Raw genomic sequence first — 20,796 nt, 5'->3', positions numbered from 1 at the left:
AATGTGCCCTGTCTTTCCTAACCAACTCTAGGCCAACATCCACCTCATCCCTCGCCATGGCTAGGTGTTTGCACCTCTTGGTACCTACAGACACCTGCCCCATCTGCCACTAACCCTGTCCTGTTCCTTTGTGTCATCCATTGTGTCATCCTCTGGACTAGGCACCCTGAGACACTTGTGACTGGGACAGTTGTCGTTTGTTTTATTCCTACTTCTGCACATGTGACTCCTTCAGTATGCTGAGTCTATAAGCTGTCTTGCATGGCGAAGGTGTTCTTTACATAATTTGGAATGTTGGTTCTAATTTGCTCACAGGGTGGCATTGCTGCCCCTGCAGGCTCCTGGACTCTGCCCTGTTTTCATGGAATGCCTTAGCTTGGGATTTCTACACTGTGTGGGTAGCTTAGATTTGGGACCCACACAGGGCATGTTTCAGGCTTGAGGCTCTGGTTTGGTGTACATACCCCTCATTCCACACATGGCCTAGAGAGTATTAATTCCTGTAGTGACCCCAGACCCATAGCTGAGAAATTCCTTATCTATCTCTTCTCTGTTGCCTTTCTTTTTTTTTTTAAGTGTCAAACAAATATTTATTATTATTGGTACCCCACTGACCAACTATGCCCCCCGCACATGCTGTCTTTGTACAGCCTGAGAGCTAACATGGTTTTTACTTTTTTTTTTTAGTGCTTTCCTTTTTTTTTTTAAGGTATCATTGATATATACGCTTATGAAGGTTTCACATGAAAAACATTGCTGCTTTTCTTTCTGCTCATGTGCAGCACATGAGTGAATGACTGTGAATGTGAGTGGGTGAGTGTGTCTGTGACTGGGGTCACTGGGCGTGGCTGTGGACTTTGCTCAGAGAGCTCCCTTCAGAATCCAATAGCCATACATGCTAGAGCAGCCACAGAACCACCTAGAAGCATTCCAGTCATTCCCTGAACGCTGGCTGAGCACCTGCAATGTGCTAGGTGCTGTGCTAGGTAGGAAGGCAGTCGCTAGACATATAAAAACACAAACAAATGTGAATTACAATAGTTCCAAATGCTCTGAAGTAAAAGTGGAGGGATCTGGGAGAAAATATCATAGTGAGGGGTTAATTTAGGATGAGGGGTCAGGGAAGGCCTTGCTATGGAGGTGACTTCCAAGCCGAGCCCTATAGGAGGCAGGGAAGAGCATTCTGGCAGCAGAACAGCATACATGATGGCCCTGAGGGACAGTCATCTTAGAACATTCTAGCAATGCAATGGAGGCCAGTGTGGGAATGACAGAGCCCAGGGAGGGGGCTGGGAATGCCAGCAGGGACTTCAGAGCTTTGGAGGGAGGCAGGGCTAGGAATCTGGGTTTTCTCCTGGGTATGGGGTGCAATGGTTGCAGAGTGTATGCAGGGAACAGTGTGGTCAGTGTGCAACATGAAGCTCACTCTGATTGGCAGTCCTACTGGGGGGATTGGCTAGGCCCAGGGATGTAGGGATGAGGACAGTATAGCCCGGAGCCCTAGGGGAAGGAAGACAGAAGCATTAACCACCTTCACGCTCTAATACAACAGAGGTACCTGTGAGCATGAACTCTGTTGAGGAAACCAGGGAGGCTTCCTGGAGGAGGTGGCTTTTGAGCTGAGGGATGGAAGGCAAGGCTGAGGCCGGCACTTCAGGCCTAGGGAATAGCCTGGGCAAAGGCTCGACAGTGAGAGTACGTGGATTGGGTTTGATGAGCCAGAGGGTGAGAAGTGACTCCGCAATGTGAAAGGCCTCTTGGTGGCTGAGCAAGTACTGGGACCCCATCTCTAATGGAGTGGGGCTCTGCTGCCCAGCTGAGGCCTGACACTAAGAGCTGGCTTCGAGGAAGTCCTCAGGACCCCAAGTCAGCAGATTCCTGCAAACCCAGCATCCTAGAGTGAGCACTTCCCTAATTGCAGTGCAACTGGGAGGTGGGGCAAGAGGAAGTGTAGGCCACAGGCTAGACCCAGAGAGCCAGGAGGAGGAGACTTACTAAGCCGAGAGAAGCGGGGGTGGGGCCTTCCCCAAAGGCAGCTTCTGGGGACTCCTGGGCCCACAGCCGAGAAACAGAGTGGCTGGAGGTGAGGGAGAGGCTACCTCGGCCTGGGCCTGGCTGGGTGAGGCCCTCCACCACCCACTCCCTGGACCGCTAACAGCCATGGCCGCGGCCCAGCAGCTGCGGGCTGAGAGGTGAGTTCAGGGGCACTGCCCTGTCCCTTGGCTTCCTCACTGTTCCTGGAAGGCCCTGTGGGCTGGAAGCCAGCCGTGCTGCGGCTCCTTATCAACTTCAAAAGTTAAGAGGCTGGAGCTGAGTCAGAACCTGAATGCTCGGAAATGCAGACTCTTGGGACTGTTTCAAGGAAGCTTCCAGTTGCCGCTTACCTGTCTCAGGCACAGATGAAGGCACTGAGGGTCAGAGAGGGGAAGTGACTTTCCCAGGGTCACAGAGGAGTGGGCGGCAGAGTTGGGATGGGAACTCAGGTGTCCTGAGCCTAAGCTGGGTTCTCCACTCCATGCTGTGGTCAGTAATAGCTTTTCATTTTCTGTTCAAACAGAATCACAGAATCTGGTTTGTTCCTCTTCTTTATCTAGGTCCTGGCTCAAATGTCACCTCCTCCAAAAAGCCTTTCCTGACAGCCTGCTCATTGCTCTCTGACCCCTTGCCATTTGTTCTTCTGTCATGGTCCTTGTATCACTAGCAGAAGATTCTATACCTACCGGCTTCTTTGTCCCTGGCTCCCCCATGAGGGTACTTGCTCCTTGGGCCACTGCTGTATCCCTAGGATGTGGAACAAAGCCAGTACAGATAAGGACTCAGTAAATGATGCTGAATGAATGAATGAATGAACCTTAGAGCTGGAAAATGTCCTTAGATCGATCCTTCAGGTCTGATCCTGTCATTGTATAGATGAGAAGACAGGACCAGGGGGGATATGATACTTAATAGGGGCCACATGGAATGAGTGGCCAGGGCCTGGAGCACAGCCTTGCCAGGGCCTGCCCTCATCTCTCAGCTCTGAGCCGTGGGGGGTCTTGAGGACACAGGGCTTGGCTCCAGCCCTCCTGGATTAGAGCAGCAGGTGACACCAGAGAAAGAGCATATTAACCATGTAGAGGTGTCTCAGAGGGTCACAGGAGATGGGTCAGGCTGGTTTGGGCTGAAATGGGTATCAAAGGGCCCATGGTGGCATCTGGGGCTAGAAATGGAAGTGGGGTGGCATTTCCAAAGGTTGACTGTCAGAATGAAGGCTTGCCGGTGCCTGCAGTGGGGGTGGGGCCACAGAGGCAAGTGCCTGAGGGCAGATGAAGACCGGCCTGGGTGAGCCAGAGGGTGGGGCTGGGGGCTGGGGCCAGGCTGTCTCTGCAGGCTCCCGCCCCTCTGCCCTGAGTTCTCGCTGGAGACTGGACCTGGCACATGGAAGCAGCTCCTGCTTGAGGCTGGTGGCTCTTCTTATTCTTAGGGTGCATGGGTCCAAGGAGAGGACACGGAAACCCAGCCTGCCGGGTGGTGTGCCCCCTCCTCGCACTCCCGGTCCCTCTTCAGCCACCCTTGCCCAACAGGAGAGGAAAGCCGCCCTCTTCCACCCCTCCATGGGGCCATAGAGCCGGGTCTGCGGCCATTCAGCCTCCCTGCCCCTGATGGGCCCTCGATGTGTTCTGCCTTACGCCGAGGCCGAGGCTGCATGGGAGGGCGGCAGGTGTCCCAGAGCAGGACTTTCTAAGACCCAGGCCATCAGGAGATGGAAAGGATGGCTGTGGAGGCAGTGAGTTTGGGTCCAACACACATGAGGGCCCTAGACTGACGTCAGCTCTGACAGGCTCTGGCTGAGGTCTCCAGGGGAGTGGCTGTACAAGGGGACTTCCAGTGGGGTTTCCTGCACCCCCGCCCCCGCCCAGGTGGGGCAGCTTCCTGGCCCTGTGCAGCCCCCACAGGCAGCCAGGCCATTCCCACACTGCCCACCAGAGGACCTGCAAACTCATAAATGTAGGAACCCACCTGTGGTGAGCACCTGCTCTGCTCCTGGAGCTGTTCCGGGCACCGGGGAGGCAGCCGGGAGCCGGGGCCCTGCTCTCGTGGGGATTCCCGGGCTGTGCTTATGGCAGGTGGGGCCTCCTGACCCTCCAGGCATGTACAGACTTCCATGGCCCTCGTTTCACAGAGTGCAGAGCGGAGTCATCCCAAGGTGCCTGCCGGCAACGGCTGGGCGGGATCCGGGTCTTCATCTTCCACCTGTGCCCTTCTGCTCGCTTACGCCCCCTGGCAGAGCCCCTTGCCCCTCGCACGCCCCAGGGCAAGGCACAAGGGCCCTTGGTGAGCGGGCCTGCGGGTCTCCTGGCTTGCCTCTCCTTACTTTCTGCCTCTCGCTCTGTGTCTCCGCTGCACTCACCCCCACCTCCCATGGTTCCTGCACTTGCCCTTCTTGCATGGCTGGGGCCTTCCTGCTCGCTGCCTGTGCTCCTGGGGCCAATTCCTCCTTTCTGCTTCACCTGCTGACCTAGCCCCACTTCTTCTGGGACGCCCTCCCTGACCGCAGTCAGTTGGAGCGAGCCTTGCCACCATCATGCAGGCACCCCGTTTTTCCTCTGACAGACCTAGCCCCCATCTTAGCCGTGTCTGTTTGTCAAGCCCTCTCGCCGTTACTGATTCTTTGAGGGAATACAGTAATGGCCAGGCTCCTGCTGTAGCTCAAAACACCATGTGCTTTTCCTCCACAGCATCTGTGACCCCTGAAATGATGTAATAATTTTAGTGTCCAGCCCCTCCATTCAGCCAAAAGACCCAGGAAGGCAGAGGCCATGTCCTAATGTGCTTCAAACAGTGCCTGAGCTACTGTGCTAATAGGGGTCTGCTGTATTATTATTCAGTTTCCTCTCAGGGAGACACTGGGATTTATCTAAATTCATGCAGCAAGCTGTTGGGAGCTTCTTACTGGGGGTAATGCAGCCTATTTGGGAACAAAATTCTGGAGCTAAACTGCTTAGGCTCAAATCCCAGCTTCTCAACTTCCCTGGGCAAGTTTGTTAACCTCTCTGTGACTCAGTTTCCTTATCTGTACAAAAGTGACACTGTCTTAGAAGAGTGGCTGGTACATAGCGCACACTGAAGAAACAGAAATAGAAAACTAGTTACTATTACCTGCCCTGCCCTGCCCAGTTCTCTTATGTAAGGGTGTTTCCACCTCTCCACTTCCTTCCTGCCCCACCCCCACCATCCTGCAGATGAAATACCCATGAAATGCCAGCCTCAGGGGAGAAAGTGAAGGAGGAGCTTCTCCCAAAGTGTCACCATATGTGGCAAGTGAGTGGGGAGGTTGCCAGTGGCCATCAGGTTGCTCTGGGCCTGCTGGGGATTTCTTCTGCCTGCTCACTGCCACCCTGAGTCACCACCCAGTGGCAGCCTCCAGTATCCTGAGGCAGCCCAAAGTCCCCTGCAACCTAGGTCCCGTGGAGAGCTGCAGGGGCTGGGACGTGGTGATTTCTCTGGAGGCCCTGGCCAGCTCCGAGGCCTGGATGGGGCAGCCCCAGGCCCCTCCGCCCTGCACCAGGCCCCCATCTCTCAACTGTTACAACAGTAGAGTCACAATTACTTCTTGTTTCCTCAGTTGTCTGCAAGAGGCTGGACTGGCGACTCTGGTCCTTCTCTTTGACTGTTTTCTCTTCTTCCTCCTGTCCCTCTGAGGCCCCTCCTCTGCTCACTTGATTGCTCTGCTCTGGGATTTTTACCTAAGTCATAGGCAGATGGTTCTTATGCTTCCACTCTGGCCGAGAACCCCTGTTGAGCAACAGAGCCACACATCAGCTCTTGCTAGACCCCCACCTGGGGGCTCAAGAGGCCTCTCAGATTAGCATGCCTGAAACACTCCAGCAGCCCTGCTGCCCTCCCGCCCATCGTGGTTGGAATATGGGTGACGTGGGTGTCACATTTGACGCCACCCTTTCTTCACTGCCACATCCAAACAGTCCCCAAGCCCTGCTGGTCATAACTAGGGATGATTCACAAATTGGTCGTGTGTCCATTGGAAATTCATCAGGCTGCAGGGGACAGAGGACCTGATAGTGGCTTAAACAAACAGGGCTTTTTTTCCTCACATAACAAGAAGTCCAGAGGTGGGCTTAGCTGGTTCTGCAGCTCAATGACTTTAGGAGCAGCATCCCAGAGATTCCTTTGGTCTTCCCCATGTTTTTGCCTCATGGGTCCAGAATAGCTGCTGCAGGTTGAGATGTCACACCTGCTTTCAAGGCAGATGGAAGGGAGAAGGGGAGGCCTTATCCATCCCTCTGGCTCAGGAAAGCAAATACTCCCCAAGATTTCCTCTTATGTCTCATTGGCCAGAACTGGTCACATGGCTGCTCCTAGCTGCAAGGGAGGCTGGGAAGCAGGAAAGGTATCATTATGTTTGGCTCAGACCAATCATAACCTTGGGGTTAGGCACTGTGCCACCCTGAAAACAACTGGAGCTTGATTAGCAGGAAGAAGCAAGGGACACACAAATGCAACAATGTCTACCAACAGTGGTGTCCCTTGTGTCTGTCCTTTCCTTCTGTCCCCACTGTCTGGCTCAGGCCCACATCTCTAGTGGGTCCACTTCAGGGCCTTCCAGGGGTCCTCTGCCCCTTCAGTGTCTGCCTTCCTTTTACTCTCCACACAGCTGCCTGAGTTGGCTTCCTAACACTGGCTTCCCATTGTGTTTGGTTTCATTCTGTCCTGAAGATTTGCAAGGCTCCCTGTTGCCTGAAGAGGTTCCTTAGCTCAGCTCTGGAGCCTCTCCTCAGCCTGGCCTCACCTGCCTGTTCAGTCTCTGATCTCACCAGACTCCAGCCACACTAGACCTGAGCCCACTCCAGAGGCCTTGGAACCTTAGCAGTGCTGTTCCCTCTTCCCGGAAGGCCCTCCCCCTGTGCCCTGCCCTGGGGGGTTCCTAGTTGACCTTCTAGACTGGCTCAAATGTCACCTCCTCTATGAGAATTTCCCCAACCTGCCCATGATTAGCCATTCTCTCTGTGAGATGTATTGACTTTGTTTACCCCTTGGCCTAGGGTCTGGAACAGGGTGTGATATAGAGCAGGTGCTTGATGCACTGTTCCAGGTGAATAATGCAGTCACAAAGCCATGTAGACTAGTATGTGGCAGTTGCTGTATGTCCCATTTCCAAGTGCCTGCACTCTCAAGGTAGGGTCTGTGCCTTGGCCTGGGACTGGAAGGGGTATTAAATGAGGAATGCTGGACACCCCCTTGGATCACTTTCCATACAGCCTCATGCCCAGTGGGCCCACTGAACACTTCAGATTGATAACAACCAGGATTTATTTTCTCCCACCTCCCTCAGCGACTTTGAACAGCTTCCAGATGACATCGCCATCTCGGCCAACATCGCCGACATCGAGGAGAAAAGAGGCTTCACCAGCTACTTTGTAAGAGAGACCCCTAAGCCTTTACCCTCTGGCCTCTGAAACCCCACCCACTTGACCTCTGAACCTTTGCCTTCTGACCTCTGAAACTCCAACTCCTTCATCTCTTAACTTCTGTCCCAGTGGTTCTCAACAGGCCAAGTCCATCCCCCAGAAAATGTTTGACAACAAATATCTTGAGATGTTTTTACTCAAGGCAGGGGACTGGCACTGGTGGGTAGAGTCCAGGGGTGCTGCCTAACACCCTCCAGTACCCAGGATGGACCCCAAAACAAAGAAGTATCCGGCCCCAGGTGTAATGCCAAGGTAGAAATCTAACCCCAGGGCCTCTGAACCCCGTACTCTTCTGCTCCCGCCTCTGAGGTCCTACCCCCTGGCCTCTGTCCTCCCCAGGTTTTTGTCATCGAGGTGAAGACGAAAGGGGGATCCAAGTATCTCATCTACCGCCGCTACCGCCAGTTCTATGCCCTGCAGAGCAAGCTGGAGGAGCGCTTCGGGCAGGACAACAAGACCAGCCCCTTCACCTGCAGCCTGCCCACCCTCCCAGGTAGGCAGGCAGGTTCTGCAGCCCTGCTACCTGCGGAGCTGCGTCCCACCCCAGGACAGAGGGGCACCCATCGGCCTCTCCTGCTGGCTGCGCTGACACTGCTTGGTTATTCCATTTTAGCTCCTGTGGAAGCCATTCCTTCAGTCCATGGTCCCCCTCTTGGCAGTCATGGCTGCCACCTCCAGCTCACTGGCCTCAGAGCCCTTGACCTTTTGTGCTCTAGTGGCCTTTGTGTCCACCCTGCTTCAGCCATCCACCACAAAGGCCACGGTTTGGAGCATGTCAGCACCGGCCTCTCCTCCTGGAGACGGGACTTCCCTTCGCTCCGTCCGTGAACACACACTGCTCCTCTAGTGCACTCCCTCTGCCTCTTCTGGGGCACTCTGAGCCTCACGTTTCTGCTTCAGTACCGTCCCCTCAGCTATTGTACCAGACCTGCCACCCCAGCTCGGTCCTGACACGCACCATGGATGGGCGCCAGACTCTGGCTTCTCAGCACCTCCCTGCTTGAGCCCTGCAGGAGAAAACCCCAGCTGCTTGGGGTGTGGGGTACATGGGGTGTCCTCTGTGCCCCGCAGGCTGCAGATGAGCGTCCCTGCCCAAACCCCTCCTGACCTTTCCTTCTTCCAGCTCTGAACCCCACTTCAGCTCACTCTTGCTTTCTGTTTCTGCCATGGTTCCTCCAGCCCCGTGGGCAACTAAGGCTGTCCCCCAGGGGCTCCTGGCATCTTTTTCCTCCTTTGGACCTGGTTCCACTTGCTCCTGCCCCTTGCCCCACCCTGGGCAGCAGGGGAGGGGTCTCTCCTGCTCTGTCTAAGCTGGCCTCTCTGCCAGGCTCTCTCCTGCTCCTCTCTTTCGAGGCTTTCCTGTGACAGCTCGTCCCACCGTTGCTAGTCGCTCACCTTCTCCTGTGTTTACCGACTCTGCCAAGCTTCTCCTTAGGCTCCGCTGTTCTCTTCCATCTTCACAAACACGTGGTTCCTGAGCAGGCACTCAGGGACAAGCCTCCTCGAACCCCAAGAGCCCTCAGAGGCCTCTTTTTCTTCCTTTTACAATAAATCTTCACTGCCTTCTCATCAGGAGATCGGCTTCTCATCCACCATCTGCTCAGCCCACTAGCCCAGTTGGGCTCTTACTGCCCCGCTGAATTCCCCTCGGGACGGGGCTGGTGACCTGTCTGTGCTGGCTGCTGTGGGCACATCTTCGGCCTCGGCTTGTTGTCCTGCTTCTTCCTCCGGGAAGCTTGTCCAGCCTTCTGTCTCCAGCGTCTCCCAGCCCCCCCGCCCCTCGCTGGCTGCTCCCCCGGCTTCTCCTTACAGAAGCTCCTCCTCAGCTGCTCCCCAGAAGGCCGGCATTCTCGGCCCTGTCTTCTCCCAATTCCTGCTGCCCTGCAATCTGACCAGGGCCAGCGACTTTAAGTGCCTCTTTCTTCCTAGAAACTTCCGAATGTCTGTCTCCACCTCAGACCTGCGCCGCCACCCTCCTGCCCCTGCCTGAGCCCGGCTCCTGCCTGTCTCGTGGGCAGAGGGAGCCGACAGCTCTCACGTCGCCTTCTGGTGGGGCCTCTCGGGCTGGGTGGCTGACCCCGGCTCCTGCCTGGAGAGGACATTCATCTTTGCTGGGCTTTCCCCAAAACACTCGGCCTTGCTTTTTAGGAATGATTCTTTCATCTACTCAGCAAATGTTTATTGACTTGGGGATTATTCTAGACCCATGGTTCTTAATCTTGGTGGGATATTGGAAGTACCTTGAGATTTAAAGAATCCTGATGCTTGAGTCCCAGCCCCAGAGATTGTGACTTAATCGTGCTGGGGTGAGTCCTACATAGTGAGATTTGTAAATGTTCCTTGCACGACTTGAATGTGTAGCCAGGGTTGAGCACGACTGTCCTCAGGCGATGGGGACATTGCTGTGAGCAAAGGAAAGATCCTGTTTTCTCAGAGCTGAGAATCGTGTGTGTGCGCGCGCGCGCGTGCAGGGCCAGCAGGCCGTAGTGCAAGTCAGAGGATGCAGGCTGGATGGTGGCTGATCCACAGCGGCCTCTTCGGGTGGAGGGGCACTGAGCTGGTGGGGGGATTCTGGGCCTGGTGGGCAGCTCCAAGCCCAGAACCAGGCTCGTGGGCCAGACTCCAGAGGAGCTCCTTGTGTTTCCTCAGCCAAAGTCTACATGGGTGTGAAACAGGAGATTGCGGAGATGCGGATCCCTGCCCTCAATGCCTACATGAAGGTAACGCAGGGCCACCTTGGCCCCTGGGAGCCCCCGGGTATTGTGGAGTTGGGGGTGGGAGGCAGGAACCACCCTCGGCCTGGCTTTGGGAATCAGGGTTGGTTTTCCTTGTTCCCATGGGCCCATCTTCAGTCCTTATAGGCCTGGCCTTGAGGGAGAAAAAGGATGTTCTCAGGGTTCTGGAGGTAGGGCATGAGCACTGGAGCAGGTGCAGGAGCCCCGCTTTGAATGGACAGATGGACTGTCTGTGCCGGGTGTGCTGATGCAGAGGTGGACAGATGCCAGTGGCTGCCCCTGAGGCGCCCGCTGCCAGTGGGAGTGCAGACCGCTGGCTCATGAAGTCACGAAGAGCAGGGTCTGTCAGTCAGGGGCGGGCGGGCCAGGGTGCAGCTCTCTCATACAGTGCCTTTGTGCAAACTGGAGAGAGACACCCTTGCCAGGGCCCAGGACAAGTTTGTAGCTGCAGTCCTGGGCCTTGGCTGGCTGCCCTTGAACATTCCTCAGCCTGTAAACTGTGTGCACCCCTCGGCAATGGGAGCACGGAGGAAAGAGTGTCTGAAGAGCAGAGACCAGGTCAGGAGGGGCCTGCCATCAGTCAGAGCTGGGCAAGAAAGGGACAGTGTTCCTCATGAGGTGGTGAGCACCCGTCACCAGAGGCCTAAAGCCATGGCCTGATGGGTGGCTGAGGAAACGGGGGGAGCCGTCCTCGTAGCCCAGAGGTGTCCTTGCAGGCGGGGACAGCTCCCCCTCCTCCTCTGCTCTCCTGTGTAGGGCACCGAGCGAGGAGTCTCCCGTCTTCTCTCTGACACGGACTGTCTGGGTGACTGGGGGCGAGTTGCTCATCCTCTCTGGGCCTTGGTCCTCTCGCCTGTGAAGTGGGGCGGTGCCCCCCCTGCTCACAGCTCTCAGGGTAGGGGAGTGACGCCAGGAGCTATTGAGAAGAGGACAGGAAAGTGCTTTGGAAACTGTGAACTGCTTCCGGAATGTGAGAGATCCTAACTCCAGTGCACTGAGAGGGCAGGAGGAGCACAGGGGGACCTCGAGGAGGGAGGAGATGGCCAGCCTGCCTCTGTGGCAGCAGGAATTCCTGGGCTCTGAGCAGAGAGGAGTAGGGTGGGAAGCCCCTGGGCTCCAGCACTGGGGCATCTCCCCTCAAGGGGGCGCTGGGACCCCAGGTCCTCCAGGTGGCTAGGTGGCTAGCAGCTCCCATCTCCTCCTGGCCAGGCTAGGAGAGGAGAGCTGACCCTGCAGGGAGGGAGAAGAGGCTGCGGAGGGAGGGCTCCTCATCCCACACTGGCCCTGGCAACCCGCAGCCTGGAGGATCCCATCCTTGCCTGCCTGTGTCTGACTGGGCTCCTCAAAGCCCAGAGGCCAATCAGTGCAGGAATCCGCCGTGGCAGCCCCATCCTGGGCTTCAACCGTTCAGAGATGGGGAGCTCGCTACTGCTCTCACCTGACCCCGGCTGATGCGCACTGTTGGACAGGGATTAGCAAAACCTGATTCCTGGAACTTCCACCCACCCCTCCCCACTGTCCTCCTGAAGAGTATGAGTCATGGGGAATGACCACCTTACCGGGGCCTGTGGAGTGCTTCAACTGGCCACCAGGAGGCTCCTGGTACACATTTGTTGGATAAATGAGTAGGCTTAGTTCATTCCCTCAAAACCTTGGTGAGTCACGTACTATTATCCTTATTTACAAATGAGGAAATGGAGGCACAGAGAGGTGGAGTCACCCACTCAGTGTCACAGAGCAGGTGGGTAGGAGGGATGGATTGAATGCACATCTCTGTGACTCCAGGGCTGTGCTGTTACTCGCTGTGCTCAGCTGTAGTAACAGACAACCATCAGTTTCTGCTCTGATGGGACACTTGCTGGATGCTGGTGATATTCTAAGTGTCATGCACACATTCATTTTATTTAACCCTTACGCAATCCCATGAAAGAGGCATTATTAACATGCCCATTTTATTATGAGCATACAGAGGCACGCTTGCCCGTGGTCACCAGCTGGTGAGGGGCAGAGCTGGGATGTGACCCCAGTGCAGCCTGGCTCAGTGTCTGCGCCCTTAAACCCATCTCCGGGCTGCCTCCCAGCCCTCCCCATAGAATAGCGTGTCTTTTCCAGGCTCTGCCTTCCCAGTTCCTCTAGGATAGAGTTCCTGGCCCCTCCCCACCCAGCTGCCCCTGTAAGGCTCTCCAAGGGGGGGTTGGGGTGCCTTGGGAGCTCCAGCACCCAAGCTGAGCACAGTGCTCCTGGGGACTCATGCAGTGGGAGGTGTGGGGCTCTGACTCCGCCCACTTCGGGGTACTCTGTGGCCTCCCAGCCTCAAGGTCGCTGCATTGTGGTGCGTGTAAGCAGAATCAGATCGGGTGAGAGTCCTGAACCCACCGCTTTCTAGTTCTGCCAACTGGGCCAGGTGCTTTCCCTCTTTGAGCCTCAGTTTCCCCAAGTGTAATAGCAGATAAAGTATCAGGAAGTGTTTTTCAGGTCATAATACAACCAACTGTTGTCATTTTGGGTTATTTGAGGGAATGCTTGCCCATGATTGTCTCATTTTGACCATGGGCCTTGGCGGGTGGCAGCTCTGGTTGCCCCAGCTGTCACTGGCTAGGCTGTGTGGCCTTGGGCAGGCACCCTCGCCCTTCTGACCCTAACTCCCAGGTGGTTGTGAGATGGAGCAAGGTCACACAGTGTGGCCCTCTGCGCAGTGCCTGGGCACAGTCACCAGCACGTCACGTGAGCTGTCGTCGTGGTCCTTAGCATGTCTGCAGACCTTGTGGTATTTTCCAAATGAACAATTCTCAAGCCAGCTGGTCCCCTCCTGACCTTGAACCCAAGAGCAAAGTCTGTGAAATGTTCCCTTCGGTCTGTTGAGATTTAAAAAATATATCTTGTTTCTGTTATCAGGCAGAGAACACACTAATGGAGGGGGACAGTGTGGGGATGGGGCTGAGATGTCCAGACTTCTCTGCTGACCACCCCGCCAATCCTGCTTCCCCACCCAAACGCAGAGCCTCCTCGGCCTGCCCATCTGGGTGCTGATGGACGAGGACGTCCGCATCTTCTTCTACCAGTCGCCCTATGACTCGGAGCAGGTGCCCCAGGCGCTCCGCCGGCTCCGCCCGCGCACCCGGAAAGTGTGAGTGAGGGGGCCCTGTGCTCCCACCCGCCAGAGCCCTGGGCCGCTGCCCCCTGCCCAGGTGCCCTGTCCTGGAGGCCCCTGCTGCAGAGGCTCTTCTTTTCCTTGTAAGAGATCAGCTCCATCCTGAACACCCCAGGATAGTTTGGCTTGTTGGATGAGCTTGGAAAATCAAGGGCAGGGCCTGGAGGGACAGAGGTGGGTGTGTTTTGCTGTGCGAGCACAGGGGCTGGGGCACTGATGGGGAGAGCTTGGTGTCAACACCAGGGGTGGCCAGAGGGCTCCGGGTACCAGGAGAACGGGGAGTGGGGAGAGGAGGGAGGAGCCCCTCTATCTGCAAACATCCCTGGAGCATCTCCGGGGACCCGTTGCCCCTAGCTGGTTTTCGTGCCTTGGTCAGCTGTGGCTCCTGGCACATCACGCTGGCCTGCAAGGGGACACTGCTGCTCATGCTTTATTCCAAAGAGCCCACTCCCTTCCAGCCCCATCCTAAGCAGGAAAATCTTGGGAAATCCAAGCCACTGAAATAGGGCTGGGCTTCCGAAGGCGAGGCTGTTGCTAAGAACCCCAGGGACTGCACCCCCCACCATGTGTGCCCTCCTTCCTCCCGCCCTTATGTCAAAGCGGCTCTGGTGCCTGGGTCCTGCAGCAGAGCACAGCCCCTCTCCAAGCCCATTTCCTGGGCTGAAGAGTTAGAGGTTGGGTGTGGGAGCAGAGGGAAGAACAGCTGTGACACAAATGTATAGCCTCCTCTGCACTGCCTCTCTGAGCCCCAGCTCCCGGCCCACAGAGGGGGATACCATCCCTCTGTGCTGGGGGGTGAGTGTGGTGACCAAGAGGAGCAATTGTAGCTGCATTTTAACGTCCTCTCCCTCCCCGGCCCTTCCTGCCTCTGATGAGGGTCTCCTCCAGGCACAGAAGCAGGAAGCTGGGCCCTGAGGGGACCAGGAGGGCTGACAAGCCTCTCTTCTCTCTCCACAGCAAGACTGAGTCCCCACCCGGAGCTGGCTTGGACCGCATGGCAGCCCCACGAGCAGAGGTACCTTCGGGGCTGGGCCCTCGGCTTCACCTCTGGGCAGCAGCCTTGCTCTGCGCTTCAGTGTCTAGGCCCCTCCTGCTGGGTGCCCATTGGATGCCTAGGATGGGGCTGGGTGCCTTAGGAAGAAAGGGCCCCACTGCCTCTGCCTCAGACACCGAGGACCCCCAGCCCAGCTGAGAGGAGGGGATGTGACTAGCGCACAGAGGCGGGAATGAATCCGCCCCCTGGTGACTCGGCGAGCTTACCTGGTCTCCAGGCCAGTCCCACCCCGCAGACTGAAGCCTCAGAGAAGACTAGGCCAGGCCCTGTCCTCCCGGGGCTCACACTCCCCGGGGAACGCAGTAGAAAGGTGCAGCTAGCAGGGTGGTCAGTGCCCTGGGGCTATGGGGGCGCTGGAGCCCACACGGAGGCCTGGGGGGCCAGGGAAGGTGCTCCCTCCAGGGAGTTTGGGTTCCTCCCTCTCCGCACTCATCCCACCAGGTCTGGAAAGAACAGCCGTTCTGGAGCCAGGACCTGGGTTCTAATCCCAGCTTCTGCACCAACAATGGCGTGGCCTCAGGTTATCCTCGTCCCTGAGCCTCAGTCTCTTCATCTGTTAAGTGGGATGCCGAAGTGCATAAGGCACTTCAGAAGGGACTCCGTGAGCGTTTCCTCCCTCCCGCCTTACTCCATTCTTCTCCCAGGCCCTGTTTGACTTCACTGGGAACAGCAAACTGGAGCTGAATTTCAAAGCTGGAGATGTGATCATCCTTCTCAGTCGGATCAATAAAGACTGGCTGGAGGTAAGGTTAGGGGTGAGGTTGGAGCTGAGGATGGAGGTGAGATGGGGGTGAAGGTGGAGGTGAGGATGGAGGTAAGTTGGGGGTAAGTTGGAGGAGAGGTTGTTTCGTGTCTGGTGGTGGGGTCAGAAAATGAGGAGGGGTCAGGAAGAGAAGCCATTCTAGGACAGTCCTGTGATCTGAGCACGTGGGTGGGGAGCCTGAGGGAATGCTGCCATCGGGGAGGCAGGCGTGTGGCTGAAGCAAAGGATTATGGAGCCCACCCTTGCCTTTGGTTCTGACTCGACAAATGGTCACTTCGGGCAAGTCAGTTAACTTACTGAGTTTAATGTCTTGGTCTATCATAGGGTTTCTCAGCCACGGCACTCCTGACATTCAGGGCCAGATAGTTCTTGGTTGTGGGGCCGTCCTGTGCTTGACATAGGTCAGCAGCATCCTGGGCCTCTGCCCCTAGATGTCAGTGGCCTCCCTGCGGCTGTGACCATCAGTTGTGTCTGCAGACATTTGGCCTGTGGGCAGAATCAGCCCCAGTGGAGCATACAGGGCTGTAACCGAGTCTAGTAGTACTTCCCTTTCAGGTGGCAAGAAAAGAGAGTGTCTAAGAACTTGAGCTGTGGAACTGGCCTGTCTAGCGTCACATCCTAGCTCTGTTTTTAACCAGCTTTGTGACTTTGGGAGACTTGCTCAACCCCGTGGTTTCCTTTTCTGTAAATGAGATAATGCTGACAGTTTCGTCACAGGGTTCCTGGAAGGGTTAAACGAGGTGTGGCTGCTCAGGGCTTGGCCCCTAGAGGGTCCAGGGCCTGTCTGGGTCACTGGTTTGTCCCTGTACGTGGCAAATGTGGGTTCATAATGGCTCAGGGGATGGAGATGCTTTCTCAGGTACCCAGCAGCTGTGACTGCCGCCTGAGGGGCGACACTGGGTCACTCTCCAGAAACAGGAAATCTCTGCTGCCTTCCTGTTCTCTGAAAAGTTCTGTGTGTCAGTATGCTGTCCAATTTCTGGCCTCAGGTTAAAGGAAGGGCGGGCTGTGGAGCAGTGAGGGGCAACTGTGAGCCTCAGTTTATTCATTTGTCAAATGGGATGTAGATAATATGTCTTCCTAGGGCTGTGAAGGTTAGGAGAACATGTGGTAAAGCACAGGCAGTGGCAGGGCTCGGCCTGGAGTTCAGGAAAGCAGCCTGGGCTGCCTGGAGTCTGCTGGCTGTTCGTTGTCCAGCAGGTGCTCCGTGGTACTTGCAGAATGAACGAATGAGAACCACCCCTCCCACGCCCTCCCCTGTTCCACCTCCCTCCTTTACTCCTCCCGCCATCTGACGCAGTGTGAGGTTTGCATGTGTACCTGTGCACTGTCTGCCACCCCCACTGCAGCGGCAACTCTGTGAGGCAGGGCAAGGACTTTCGCCTGTGCTGAGTGCCCAGGGCCTGCTACATAGCTGGTGCTCGGGAGGCCAGTCTTCCAGAGAAATTCAGATCCTGACCAATTCTGAAATGGAAATAGAGGTCTTCTTGGGAGGAACAGCTCCATGATCTTGGTGACTGTCTCCCCCCACAGCAGAAGGGGGTCCAGGCCTCATTTGTCCCCTTGTCAGGGGCCAGGGGCCCCAAGGCTCTTTGCAGCATCAGGGCAGCCCCTTCTGTCCTCCGCAGGGCACCGTCCGGGGAGCCACGGGCATCTTCCCGCTGTCCTTCGTGAAGATCCTCAAGGACTTCCCCGAGGAGGAAGACCCCACCAACTGGCTGCGTTGCTACTACTACGAGGACACCATCAGCACCACCAAGTTGGTGGCCTGCTGGGGGGCGGGCCTGCCCCATTGCCCATCCCCACTCCCACCACCCGATGGCGCTCTGGGCTCTAAGCCCCAGCCTCGATCGCACGTCTCCCCTCCCCCATCCTGAGAGCCCGCAGTGGCTTCCCACTACCCTCAGATACGCATCATCCGTCAACAAGATGTCAGGGTCCCGCGTGGCCTGGCCAGCCCCACTTCCTTGTCCCCTTCAGGCCTGGGGCCTCCTCACGGCTGCCTGTTACCCCCTTAGGGACATTGCGGTGGAGGAAGACCTCAGCAGCACTCCGTTACTGAAAGACCTGATGGAGCTCATGAGGTGAGGGGCCGGGCCAGGGGGTGGGGGGCGGGTACCCAGGAGAAGGGAACCGAGGGAGAAATGCTCTGCGCTAAGGTGCTGGGTGTTCTGCATCCACTCTGCCTTCCTGTTTTATCCACAGCCTAGCCCTGCAGGGTAGGTACCGCTCCCAGTGTTAGAGATGAGTGGGGGCTGCAGAGAGGTAAGGGCGCTTGCCTGAGGTCACACAGCGTGTGAGTGTGGGTTCGCAGAAGTCTCTAGTGCTGAAGCCTCTCTAGGTAAAAACCTTGGATTGGACCCTCCACCATCAGGGAACTGCCACCTCCTGAATGAAGAGTCAGTTTATTCACAGACAAGTTATTTTACAGAATGGAAACAGCATGTTCCTGAATAAAAGTAGTTCCTATTCATTATTTTAAAGAAAGAATGTGAAAAATCACAGAAAGATATAAAGAAGTGAAATCACCTCATATTTGTAATGCTCTCATTATTAGGTGTACACTCAGCTTTCTTCAGTGAACCCTCTTCCCTGTAAATATTACTTTAATGGCTACACGGTATCATTCTGTGGGCACGGTAATTACATAGCCATCCCTTTTGTTCGCCATTGATCTTCCACTTTCTTATGATGGTAAATAATGCTGTAATTCGCAGTTGGTAACCTGCCCAATTATTTCCTTAGGCTGAGTTTCTAGAAGTAGGATTTGGGAATCAAGGTGTTTGCAAGTCTTTTCGTCATCTGACCCATTTTGTCAGATTACCTATGGAAAGGTTTCACCGCTTTTTACTTTCACCAGCCAGGTGTAGGAATGCCCCTCCCCCTGTATGCCACATCAGACAGTTCCAACTCTTAAAAAATTCTCCACAGCTGCGCACAGCTATCTCTCAGGGGCGTTATTCTTGCTGCTCTGGGCTGGCCAAACCTACTTCTCGTCCACACGACAAATCTTAAGTCTTTGGCACATTGTACACAGGATATTTCAGGTGGCACCACGAACTTATTGTGAAAGGCCCTTCTCTCTTGCAGTCCGTTTCTCCACCTGTGCGATGGGAGCCCTGACCTCTCCTGATTCTTAGATCCTGGCCCTAAAACTGTCTCTGCCCCCTCTCCTGCCTCACACTTACCTAAGGCCACCGGACCTTTCATTAATTCTCATCTTGCCCACCCAGGCGTGAGTTCCAGAGGGAGGACATTGCCCTGAATTACCGGGATGCTGAGGGAGATCTGGTTCGGCTGCTATCGAACGAGGATGTGGCACTCATGGTGAGGCAGGCCCGAGGGCTCCCCACCCAGAAGCATCTCTTTCCCTGGAAGCTGCACATCACCCAGAAGGACGACTACGGGGTCTATAACACGGTGCCCTGAGCTGATGGTGTCCCTGGGGGCAGTGAGGGGACACCTGGGCGAGAGCTTCAGAGGAGAGAAGGACCAGGGAAGGCTGGGAGGGCGGACAGACCTCCTGGTTCTGATCGGACGGACCCCCGCCGGGCTTGGCTTGTCCTCTGTCTGCCTCTGCACTCGGTCTCTGAATTAAATAAACTGATTCATCTCAAAGGACCAAGCTGGGGAAGATGGCATCTTTTGAGGAAAGAGGAGAGGAGTAAAAACCCCCTGATGGGTGTCAGGTAGAGGTCATTTATGTATGGAGGGGCCTCTAATCCCGTTCCCTGGCCCCGTTGCATGTGGGGAGAAACCCAGTGACCATCTGTCCCTGCTGTCCACTCCCTATTGCCTCCTTCCCGGGACTGGCCACCTGTCTCTCAGAAGCAGTCCTCTCCCAGGTGCCCCTGGGGTCACGCCTCCACCACGCCCTCTGTGGGATGGAGTCAGCGGCTTCCCCACCCTTATTTCTGCTGCTCTGAGGAGGGGTGTGCAGGCCTGGGTCTTGGCGTTGGTGGTCTCCTCTGTAAGTAGGGTGTGAGGGGGGCGAGGACTCTGGCCCCACTGGGGAGAAAGGGGAAGCAGAAAGATAGGATCTTCCTCTACGAACTGAAGCTCTTTCTCTCCTAACCAGTCAAGATGTAAACAGGTATCACCTCCAGAATGGCAATGTGAGGAGCTTGGTGAATCAACTCCCTAGTGAATCAGCCAACCATATAACTAATGAAAAATCCTTAAAATCAACCATTTAAAGTCTCTGGAAAGTGTTCTGAGGGCATACCACAAACGGAGAAACATGTATTCAAGAAAATCAACAAAATCTCAGTAGGAGTGTGTCTGTGGCTTTTGAGCCTTAACGTGCTGCATGCCCTCCCCACCCCCACCCCCACCTCCAGCTCCATGTGATGGAAACTCTGCTCCAGATGCACTGCTCCGTCTGGGTGGATGCAGCCAAGAACACAGGGGATCCCCCTCCCTTCAGCTCCCAGTCTGTTGCCATTTCACCCCAGAAAGGGCAGTCTGCTAGTGCCTCCCATCCCCACAGCCTGTGTTGTGGACGTGCTGTTCCAGGCAATCATGGCTTCCCTGTGTTAGCTAGGGCTGCCACTGATGGCTTAAGCAGCAGAAATTTATTGCCTAACAGTTCTAGAGGCCAGAAGACTGAAATCAAGGTGTCAGCAGGGCATGCTCCCTGCTGGGAAACCTTCCCTGCGTCTTCTTGGCTTCTGGTATTTTCTGGCAATCTTTGCGCTCCTCAGCTTATAGATGCATCGTTCCAGTGCTCCATCTTCATGTAGTGTTCATCCTGTGTCTCTTGACATCATCTGTCCTCTGTGCATCTGTCCCTTTTAAAGGGTATCCAAACTTTCCCTTTTTATAAGGACACCAATCATATTGGATGACACCCCACCCTAATCACTTCATTTCAACTTGTTTACCTCTGTATAGACCCTAGCTCCATGTGAGGTCACATTCTGAGGTACTGGGACTAGGACTCCAACATAGGTTTTTGAGGGATATAATTCAACCCATAACCGCACACTAGTAAACATCCACTTAAGAAAAATTAAACAGAACTTGCAAGGTCTGTCCTGGCAAATCCAAATCTTTGGCTTCTAACTTGATGCCTGATGAGATTCATTGAGGGGCTCTGCCACTGCAAAACAACTAGGCCCTCAATAGAACACACTCTCCAAAGAATGACAAGCCTCATGAGAAGTGGTGAGGTTTTCCATACCTCTCCCATATGACTCCCCCCGAAAAAACTCCAGACCAGAGCTAGGACCAGAACCTGTAGCATTTGTGGGGGTTGTTCTGGAATGCAGAAGCAGTACACCTGGTGGAATTCTGAGCCCCAGGGAGGCCATGATGTAGGGGACCAGGAGCTTTTTTGTTGGGTCAAGGCCCTGTTGAGTGAGGGTTGAGGTGATCCAGACAGAGTGGCATTGCTGCCTCCTAGCCAAAGTGGAAAAAGTCCCCTTTGGAGGGAAGCTTCTCCAATTTAGACTGGCAGGAGTCACTCAGATTAAGATGAAGCAAAAAGCTTATAGTCCCAGATCACCACATCCCTGTGAGTGAAAATAGGCAGTGACAATAAACAATAGCTTTAGAGCCCCAGGGTCTATGGATTATTGAGCTACGTAACTGAAATGTGTGAAGACATAAAGAATGAAATCATAAAA

The 20,796-nt window shown here is 55.4% G+C and overlaps 1 protein-coding gene across 1 annotated transcript; it reads left to right on the top strand.

The window, feature by feature from the left end:
* The first annotated feature begins 1,942 nt into the window (after nt 1–1,942).
* On the top strand, nt 1,943–18,790 carry NCF4 (neutrophil cytosolic factor 4). Its single transcript, XM_036891422.2, has 10 exons — nt 1,943–2,192; nt 7,331–7,415; nt 7,806–7,959; nt 10,116–10,186; nt 13,201–13,328; nt 14,310–14,367; nt 15,051–15,149; nt 16,798–16,928; nt 17,188–17,253; nt 18,403–18,790. Exons 1-10 carry the CDS (start codon nt 2,161–2,163, stop codon nt 18,596–18,598), a joined length of 1,020 nt encoding a protein of 339 aa, XP_036747317.1. The 5' UTR covers nt 1,943–2,160; the 3' UTR covers nt 18,599–18,790.
* Nucleotides 18,791–20,796: the final 2,006 nt, after the last annotated feature.

This window comes from Manis pentadactyla, chromosome 10 (assembly GCF_030020395.1).
Source record: "Manis pentadactyla isolate mManPen7 chromosome 10, mManPen7.hap1, whole genome shotgun sequence".
NCBI classification, from domain to species: domain Eukaryota; kingdom Metazoa; phylum Chordata; class Mammalia; order Pholidota; family Manidae; genus Manis; species Manis pentadactyla.
This window is presented reverse-complemented; position numbering and strand designations above follow the sequence as displayed.